Genomic DNA, 10,798 nt, shown 5'->3' on the forward strand with positions numbered 1-10,798 from the left:
TGTGTATAAGAGACAGGTTTTAATCTTCTGGTAAGTTATGTGCTACTAATATAACGTACTTTTGAAATTGTGTGATCCTTCTAGCTCATAACTGTACAGGAATTCTGATGCTTAAGTTCCAGTTGGTTGAAAATAGCATTTATTGGGCTTTCTTTTGGTTTGCATTATATAGCAGATTGATCAATTTATGTCAGTACAGATAGGACAACTTCAGAGTGAAAACATTTTATTTCCATCTTGTACAACCAAGTTTCCTTTTTTTTAAAAAAAAAAAAAAATATAATTTAGGGAACATTAATGAAGTTTTCTTCCTAGTGACAGTCTTGAATTAGATCAAGCATCCTGTTAGCAGTCACAGCCTACAAATTTTGTTTCTGAAAGAGATTGTTTTTTCCTTCCTGCCTTTTCTTTTAGATTAATACAGAGGGAACTTTCAAATGCTTAAGCCTTTTTATCACTGTTTGACATTTCCCAGTTTTGACACTAGAGATGTCAAAATATTTACTAAAGGGTGTATGTAGTTTTGTTCCCAAATAAACCATAGAGAGCACTTCCTTTACAGTCAAGTACTGGCTTAAATATAATTATCTACTGAGAGCTTTACTCAGGTAAGCTTTACTTTGGTATTTTCTATTTATTGTATAGGATTCTCCATAGTAAACAGTATGTAATCTTAATCCTAATCATAAATTTTCATTTCAGGAGTTTGCATCTCTCTGAAAGCTTTTATTGTTCTTTTGCCCAGAGTGTTTCCTGGGGGGTAGTGGGAGGCAGTGATATCTGAGAGATGATGTTCTTACTAATCTGTCATCTTTATTCCTTTTTCTGGTGTCAACCAACTTTTTTTTTTTTTTAAATTAATGTCAGTGGAGGGGGAACTCCTGTTAGACCTCATACTTGTTCTCTAGCTAGTATTAAGAAATTGGAATGCACAATTCATTTGCCAGACAACTATTACAACCATTGTAAATATTACTTTTCATTTTTAGCCACATATAACATGCAACTTCTCCTAAGTCAATTACTTTTTATATTTTAAAGGATTATTAACTCAATAAGTAATAAGGATCAGTATGTATAGGGAATAGATTATTAAATCTAATGGAAATTAAAATCTCAGATGTTCTACTTTTTCCAAGGGTATGCAATAACAATTGCTATGATTCATCATAATTTAAACGTCTGTAAATACAACATGTGCCTAAAGTGAAGGAGAAGACAGGAAGGAGGAAGAGCACAATGGGTACAGCTGTATGTGTGTCTAACACAGCTGCTTCAGGTGTGGGACTAGTGCCCTGTTTAGGAGATGGCTTAAACTGAAGCTTGTGTATGATGCTGAACTCCCAAGTGGAAGGGCGATTTTGATATTGTTAAGCTACTACAGTAGTCCCAGGGAGGGAATTATACTGGTTATACTGATATGGTATTCTCAGTAACAGGAACTTGTCATTTTGTGTGTCTATCCCCAGGACCATGTTGGTGCCCATGTGATAGAGTGGGAGATCAAAATAAAAGATGATCCCATGGGCAAAGTACTGGGTTTACTCAGTTTCTCCAAAGGGATTTTTGTATCCTGTTTTAGAAAGCCTCTGTTGTTGCAGGCTAATTGCATACAAGGCAAATGAGGGTTAGTATCTGAGCAGCTATCTTTAAGGCATGGCCTTGCTAGACTTATGAGTATATCAGTTATGATATGCTAGAACATGCAAATCTCTAATCATCAACTTTATTAGATGTATTGTCACGGTGCTGAATCCAGATGTGAATGAGTATTTGTTCTAATTAGAGAAGCCTTTTTAGATAAGAAAATGGTATGGTAGCCATATAAATTTTCAGTTGCACCTTGTAAACCTTTGGGCTTCAAGTCTTGTATATATTGCAATGTACAGTGGAAGCTTAGTTGTTATTATCACTTTTGTATTGAAAACAGAATTGTGTAATAAAACCTTGCTATTGCAAAACAATTAGACAATTTTTAAGGTTTAATTTTAAATTAGATAAATCAGTTCATGATTCTCTCCCAATGAATATATTGTTACAGTCTGACCAATATTAAACTTTTTTAAATTATGTATTTCTTATTGCCTGACAAATTAATGTCAAAACAATCCTCAGTGTTCTTTTGTAAACGCACTTCTACTAGATGCACTCAGTTATGTTCCCACTCAAAGGTTTTGTCCCATATTTTGTTAAGCACAATATATAAGGAGAGCAGGGAAAACTGGGAGGTGATTCAAGCTGTCACTGCAAAGGAACTATAAAGGTGGTTTAAGTGGCTGGTGGGCTCCAGTTGGTCTGTGTTACTGCAAATATCACCAGACAGCCGTAATCTAGCTGGCCCTATGTTTAGTGGAAAAAAGGCATTTTGTGGTTGCAGTCTCTTTGTACCTGTTCTGGGTTCATATGTTAATATTTCAGTTAAAAGCCCCAAAGGTTCAGAGGGCTGCATTACAGTAAAGCTGGGATTGCCAGTTTCTGTCTGTAAAACCAAGATTTACAATATTTCTAGTTACTTTCATTATAGCATCTGATCTTAAATTTAGAACCTTTTTTTTAATGTTGCTGCAAAGTTGTCTTGGTGCTGTCCCCAGCTGGCAGAGTTCTGTAGAAGTTTGTGGCATTGGGTAATGAGTATAGGAATAGCTGTAAACAAAATCTGTAGTTGAAAAATAGTTAATTTTTCGTTTGTTTAAATAAGGATGGTGGCCTGTTCTTAGCTTAAAGATTTCTGCCACTGAAAATTTTTTGAAAAGGCATTGCCTTTTTGAGAAAGGAAGAACTGTTATTCATGTATGCACTTGAGAAATGTCAAATATTCTATGTAGAGAAAGAATTTGAATGCAGTTCTGTGAGTTGTACTTCAGGAGTTTGGTATTTAAATGCTTGCTTCTGCAAATGAAGGCAATATGCAATCTAATGGAAATCCAGGTGATGTAACTGTTTAGACCAAATAACTTCAAATAAAGATAGCTAGGGGAAGAGATTGTGATAGTTGTGAGGAGGTACAAACTGACAAAGATTAGAATGGGGTTAGTCTTTTTGGTGTCACTGAGGTGGCTGAAACAGTCTGAATGAGGAGGATGTAAAGAAATCTCTGCTTATTGTGCCATGGAAAATATGGTGTTTAGAGGGAGGTGGGGGGAAAAGGGCAATATTTAAAAACTCAAATATTAAGAGTATCCAGAGGAAATATGAAAACTCAGTTCCAACCTATAGTATCTTCTGTATGTGAAACTTAAGTCTTCTGTTTGGGGCCTGCCCATTTTTTATGCTTATTCACAAAGTTCAGTTTTATTTCGAGATTAACTTTTCCAAGTCTACTGGGAGTGCTTACTCTGCTCGTAATTAGGAACAAATAGGTGTATGTAGTTAGTTAACAAGGAACAATGATTTTAAATGATGTTTAACTGTAAAACACCATATCTTTTTGACAGGCATGCTAGTCATTTGTCTTAGCAACATACCATTAACATTCTTTGATTGAACGGCTTTGATCTTCAAATGCTCCTTTACTGACATAGGTGCTACAGCTTAGTGCCCAAGAGTTGGCCTTTAACACTGTAGTCTGAAGTCACATCCAGACTTTGCAGAAAAGAAAAAAGGTGGTCTCTTCATCCTCTATCCCCCTTCCCCCCATTGCCTTCTCTGTTGTGTTTACAAATGTGTTTTTGCAGCTGTGGAGAATCAGATTGGGGAACTGGTCCAGGTTAAAGCAAATATGTTGTTGTCTGGTTAGTTTTAATCTAGATCTGTTCCCTGATCCAACTGACTACATAAGTGCATGAATGTTTTGCCAACAGAGGTCTAAGGTGAAACATAGTGTAGAAGTAGGAATCAATGGCTGGATATGGGATGGGTAAGGCTAGGATTCTTTCATGGGAAAACTGGTTAGGTTTGAACTTGGGTTTAACTGAATATTTGTTGTCCAGTTCTCAGCCATGATTGAAGGTGTTTTTGCAGTGGACATCAGGTGATTTGAGGCGTTACAGCTTTTTTTCTTTTCTCTTAGCTGGCTGCTGCTTCACAGTAGAGCTTCTTTGTACAGTGTCAGACAGTTTAAGTGGTCTCTTCCTAGAAATATAATCTTCAAGTTAACTGAATCAAGCTATGGATAATAAGATCCCACTATCACTTCTGGGATTCACTTAGCAATCAGCTTCTGAAGGAGGAGAGCAGAAGTTGTAACACCTTGAACCTCTGCAACCAGTTTGATAAGGATCACAAAATTCACAGCACAATGATCTGGCTTGAGGATAGAACCTCATACAATGAGGTGTAGCTCTAGTACTTCAGAAAACCTCACCAAAACAAACATATTTTTTCAGTCCAAATTATCTGCCTCTACACTGTGAGTTCCTGCATGTCTGTGTGTGTGCATGCATACTTGAGCCTAGACCTGACTGAATATAAAATTATCAGAAGACTTCAAGGGCAGTTCTCAGAAGCTTTGTGTTAAAAGCCACCCAAACAAAGTACCAAATTTGGTCTCAAATTGATGAACTTGGGCTGGGAGGATGGCTTAATTACCCTGTTTTATTAGAGTTCCTATAAACAGTAGGAATTAAACTCTTGCGATATTTTAATAATATGCTGAAACAGTGAGGGTACTTCTGCATAGAATTCCTAGCATGGATTGTATAAAGTCTTGCATGTCAATGATGAAAGAATCTGCTCAGAAAAGACTGTACCTCCTCAATTTTTTTGCTCTCTAAACTTCTAAAAGCAAACCCTTTATGTTGTTTTAACATTTTGCACTTGTATGACACAATATTTTGGGGACAAAAATTTTTGTACATTAAGAAAATTCTTGTATTTATATACATATGTTCCCACACAAACTGGAAAAGGGGCCATCTTTTATGACACTGAAAAGCTGAACTATGTTGGACAAGTAGTTAGCTAAATTCTGTATCTCCTAAATGTTAAAATGGCTGTACATGATAAATTTTGTGAAGTCTATTGTAAATTTAAAAAACATTGTCTTGAGATAACAATGTGCGTGGTGAACTCCTTCCTAACTATACATACCTCATATTTTTTTTCTTGGAGAGCCTTTTGATGGAATAACCTACCATTTTACACTGTTAATGAGGAAAAAAAAGCCTCATTAACATTCATTCTTTGACATGTATTTAGTTAAATCAGCCTGAATTAAGAAAGAAAACATTTTCAAATTTTCAGAGCGAGTTTTCAAATTGTAAGAACAACTAGACCAAAAAGTGGGCCACCAAAGAGGGATTATCTAAGGTCTGTGCAGTTGTCAGTTTATGGGTAAAACTTAATTTGTGAAATGAGACCGTTCAGTAAAAAGAATAAAATTGTTGTATACTCATAAGAGACTTCAACTTCTAGTGCTGAAACTTTTGTATGTATTATAAAATTATTATATCTATATGTTTATAAGCATGCATGCACACACGTAGCCCTTTTTTCTCAAGGTATTTTATTTTTAAAGTATATTATTACATTTCTGTGTAATACTGTAAATGTTATTCTTCTAGTGTAATAGCATGTCTAATATATGTTGTGGGTTTTTTAATTTGATATATTTTCTTAAATTAAGGCAATAAAGTATTTCTCTATTTCATCGCATGCATTTCAAAAAAGCATGTTAGCCAAATAACCTGTTAAAACAGGGACAGCCAACTGGTAGGCATAGGCCATACCTGGCCCAAAGACGGTTTTGCTTCCCAGCATGACAGGACTAGACTGTCCCTTGTGGATTGTGTTGAGAGATAAGGCAGTAATCCAAAATTTGAGTAGAGAAAGCTTAATCTGCTACCTACCACATCACACCTGGCTCAGTCAGCCACCCTGTTCCTCTCTGTTCTCTTCTGTGGTGATTAAATGCTACTGGGCTCAAGGTCTTGTAGGCTGGAAACGGGCAGACCTACAGGCCACCACCTTAGGAATTTGGGCTCTGACACAAGAGTAAGGTTGCGCTGGGCTGAGAGTACACTCAAGAACAAAAAGGACAGGTTTTGGCTGCAGGAAAAACTGGACAGATGCCTTTTCAGCACACTGCTATTTGTCATTCACAACTTAAGGTTTACTGGTGTGCTGGGATGAAAATGAAATTCATCAGTGCTATAGTTTGCCATCGTAGACTAGACTGGAAGAGAAACATGGTGATGCCCTCCAGCTGCTCTTGTGCAGTTGTCCCCAAGTTTTGATTACTGCCTTCACCTGTGTATTGCATGACTTCTTTGCACAAGTGTTATGGTCAAGATGTTGTTCAAGTGCAGTAAATAATCCTGTGTTACAAGAGATGGTCAAGAAATATTGCTGGGAAAAGAACATGTTTCATTTGACTTAGGTGTATGTGAGCTGGAAACCAGCAGCTCTCTGCAAGGGGGGCAAATAAATGCACTGTGTACTTAAATAATGCATTTGTCATGTACTGTCTCAGGGAAGTCCATTTGGCCTGCAGGTAGGTATCTTAGACTGAGGGTTGGCATCTAATTTCAAGGAGTGAAGTACTTGTAGTCAGGTGTTTGATATTTGATAACATGCTGTTTAGTGAATTGATTTTGGTCCATGCATACTGTGTTGGTATTGACTGTTAAGCATGATTTATGAAAACTCTAAATTGCTTTAATGTTAAAGAATTTTCCTTGCCTGCAGGTTAAGGTATTGCACAATCAGCTCGTTCTGTTCCACAATGCCATTGCGGCATACTTTGCTGGGAATCAGAAGCAGCTTGAACAGACACTTAAACAGTTCCACATCAAATTGAAAACTCCTGGAGCAGATGCCCCATCCTGGCTTGAAGAACAGTAATCGGATCAGAGAAGAGGACCCAATGCTAACCTAAAAAATCTTTAAATCTGATAATTAAGGGTTGGGGTTGAAGGACTGTTATAGTGATTCTTGCACAGACAGCTTTAATTTTTTTTCCCCCTTTTATAATACTGTAAAACTGAATTTGTTGGGAAAGTGGGTGACTGTAAGGTAACCAAACATAATTTCTGTCATTTCAAATATAGAGCACTCCTTTTATATTTAAAGGTTGGTGGTTATTTCTAAAACTGGGATGGGAGGCAGGAAGGGAGGGAGGGAGGGGGAAACAAAACTATTATAGACTTGCACTGACAAATGTTGGGTTTGATTTCTGGTCATTTTGGTGGCTAGTCAAAATATTTCCAAGTGGAGGTTTACATGATTTGTACTGACATCTGGTATTTTATAGACAAATACAGAAAACATCTTTAGTAATTTTCATATGACTTTTAAAAAGGAGAGAGTTAAAAGAATATTTTGCAGATTAAGAATATTAGGCCTATGTGTGATATCTACATATAAGACAACAATAGCAGATGGCTCATTGGCTAGTGGAATTGCAGTAAATGCCTCTTAAAAGGATGTACCTTTCCATCACAGGTTAAAAAAAAACCCCAAAACACTAAAGCAAGAATCACTGTCAGTCTGAGGCTTCTAAGCACACATTTTTGCTTTGCACCAAGTGGCTTGCAGAGTGAGGCCAACCATGCAATGTACTAATTTTGTTTAAAATTTTACTTTATGAAATAAATACCGTACTAGCCTTAAATCACAGGTATGTGCCTTTTTATAAGAGAATATTTTCCACCAGTGTACATAATGCAAGAACCCTTTCACAGAATGGTTTGTCAATTCCCAACAAGGGAAAGGAGACTGTGTAAATGCTGTTTCATTGTACACTTAAAGCAAGTTAAAGCTTTAGTTAACCTTTATGGACAGGTATGATTTTGAGAGAGAAAATTGGGCCAGTACAGTTTTGCTATTTAATTGAAAATCATACTTTGGTAATGGGATTAACATGGAGGATACTTTTTTAATTTCTCCATCAACTGTGTAGTCCATAAATGTAAAATTCTATGTCAATTTTATTATAGACATTTTAAATTCAGTATATTGGAGTCCTCATTTGCACATGTTATGTTGCTTTGTGTTCTGTTAAGTATAATGAATTATTTCAGATATATTATTTACAACAGTGTGGATTGTATGATTTATGTACTGTATGTTCAGATGCCTTTCAGCTGACATTCTTAAAGTTTTCAGTGCTTAACACAACTGTAATGTAACTGTAAATCAAACTTTTTAATCATTCCTTATTAAATTCTTGTCCTGACAGAGCCTTCTTTATGTTTTTGTTCTGTCAGAATCTCTTGTAATAGTTCATTTACGTTCCCCAGAATGTTTATCCTATGTGAATTTTGTATTCATATTAAAGGTGTTTGCAATCAACTTTCCTTGATTTGTGATGCTTAAGAGTAGAACTTGGCTTCTGCAGTAAAAGCTGAATCCTGTTTTTCTGAGTTGTCACCCCTGCCCAAGAATTTCTGGTAAAGCTGTACAAGGTGGTAACACTGATGCTATTTTATTTCAGCATGATTTAATAGTGTGCAAATTCAGCTTAAATATAAACTCATAGTGAAGCAAATCTTTCAGTATATTTTAACTCTTGCCTTAAACTTATAAAGGAAATTTCATTACACTTACAATTCCTGTGAAGCTGTTGACTATCACTGTCTCTGAATCTTGGCATGCATACGGTATGACAGTGCAAGAAAGAAGCTGGCTGTAAACTGTACAGTTGAGCTCAGAAATGCAGGTAGCAGCATTATAGCAGGGATGAAGAATGCAAACCTACTGACTACAACTGAAATATCAGCTTTCAGAACACTGTAGGAAAAGGATACGTATGGAACACGTGCTATTGGTTCCTATCGCAGATTCACGTGTCTTCTGCTGAGGATAGTCCCTGCCTAGAAGGAACTCATCTGTCAGAATGGGTAAGAGTGAACTTGAATCTGAAATTGCCTTATGCAGAAATGACCCATGTGGCATTGTGTAACCCTCAGACTTTTGCAATGGCTTCAAACTGCTAGTCTCCTTACCTGGAAGGAAAGGTTGGACATAGAGATTGCTCACTAAAATCTGTCTGTGTATTGTTTAATACCAGGGGGAAGGAAGAATGATTTCCATTGTGCTCACTGAAGCAATTGTTCTAATTGTTAGCCTTGGCAAGGAGGGTGCTGTGTTCAGCTGATGGATAGGATATTAATCTGATTGCCTTTTGTAGTATTTTCTCTGAAAGAACTTTTTTTCTCTGCCCCCATTCAAATATATGTGCTTATGAAGTAATTGAAGCTCATATCTTATATTCAAAGTTAGCTCTTTAGATCTAACCAGATTTAGAAACTTTTGCTTCTGGAGATCATATGGGGCAGACACTTCTGAAGTTTTTAATGGAAAGCAATTATAGTTGTCAGGCTTTATAAAGCTGTATAAATATCTTGAAGTTGTAATGCTGGCATTTATCTAGGCAGACAGTTGTCAGGATGAATTTTTTTGTTGTTGTTTGAAGAGGGGGCCATACCGGCCTAGTAGAGTCTTGTCTGTGAAAGATTTCATCTCTGCTACGAGTTATTACATTAGTGCTTCTAGTGTTGCACGAGGTTTCTCAGGAAGAATAATTTAAAGCAGTTAGATAAGCTGTTGTAGGTGCACTACCAGAGATGCAAGGAGCTGTTTTGTTTCTTGGTGATCATACTGTAAGTTATCTGCGCTCCTAGCTTGTTTGAAACTTGTAGCTCCTGTTACTCTCTTTGTATGAGTTCTACAAACAGCTTTTAGCTCTAAAAAAAAATGCTTTTTGGCATGCATCAGGTTTTGTCAAGCCATTGCAAAGAACCTTTCTGGTTATAAAATGTATCTATAGATGTATTTGAAGAGAGGTCTATGCGAGTACAGTAACACACCAGTATCATTAAAGTAACAGCTTGATTTCAATCTTCTGTCAACTGGTTTTCCCAGCAATTTTATCTGTGTTCTGTTTCTGCTTCAGAAAATGATCAAAGTAATATAAAAGGAAAGCTAAATGTTCCCCTCAACTCTGGTCTGAACTGAAGGGGGGGCATGTTCAGTTTGAATTCTCTGCTTATCTGCTCTTGTTCCTTGTTGTGGTATTACAAGAATAATAAGGTATTATAATTATTTATCATTCCTCATTGCAGTTATCTTCAGGGGGTTTTTTTAGTCTGGTTATCTTTTCCATGCTGCATGCTTGATGTGGGGGTTGTACTAGTCACAGATATTTCTAATTAGTCATTAATATTTTCATATTTTGTGATTGCCCCCATCCCAAACTTATCCAACTACTGACAGCTAAATTGTGTTAAATTGAAAGTGGGGGTTTTTTTGATGAGGATTTACGGAGGAGTTGACTGTTGCTTGGTTTATATTTTTCTCTGTTCATGGTACTTGGCCTTGTTAGTAGCTCTTTGACATATTTGTGTTCTATCAGGTTGTTTTGGTGTTAAACTAGTGATGCATGGAATGCACAGTTGTGTGCCTTTGACAGCAGCTTTGTTCACCCCAGTGCACCTATTTTCACCAAGGTCCTTTCTCTTTATTTGTCAGTCTTACATGGAAATCAAGTGGCCAGGTAGATAGGGTGTGTTTATACATTTTGCCATTGTGGCAATAGTCTGAAGTGAATTAAGCAAGTACCTTACCCTGCACAAAAGCAGTGTATGAACCTGGCAGGGCAACAGCCTTGGACGTAAAAGCTCAATCTATGGTTTGCAAATCTTTTGTTCCTGTGGCAGAGAATGCTGGCACAAAAGTATTACTTTATACACTTTGGCTTCCTTTCTTAAAATATTTTAAAAGGGACCAGAAACAGCAAAAACTGTGCTGTCCACTGTTGGTTGTGTATTTCTGTTAAGTACTTATGTTCAGCAAAATGTATGTTCAACTTTTTATAATCACTGTAGGTGGAAAAAAAATTTAGGAGCAAATACACTCTGTC

General features: G+C 36.6%; 1 protein-coding gene across 6 annotated transcripts in view; it reads left to right on the forward strand.

Annotated features, from left to right (window-relative positions):
- The window catches only part of ARFIP1 (ADP ribosylation factor interacting protein 1), a 38,468-nt gene extending 31,076 nt beyond the window's left edge, over positions 1-7,392 (forward strand). For all 6 annotated transcript variants that reach the window (XM_026847487.1, XM_026847489.1, XM_026847492.1 and 3 more), the window contains one exon: positions 6,625-7,392. In XM_026847487.1, coding sequence (XP_026703288.1) covers positions 6,625-6,780 — 156 coding nt within the window. In that variant the 3' untranslated portion in view covers positions 6,781-7,392. The remainder of the gene's footprint in view (positions 1-6,624) is intronic.
- Positions 7,393-10,798: the final 3,406 nt, after the last annotated feature.

Source organism: Athene cunicularia (assembly GCF_003259725.1).
Source record: "Athene cunicularia isolate RWA chromosome 4 unlocalized genomic scaffold, athCun1 chr4_part2, whole genome shotgun sequence".
In the NCBI taxonomy this organism is placed as follows: Eukaryota; Metazoa; Chordata; class Aves; order Strigiformes; family Strigidae; genus Athene; species Athene cunicularia.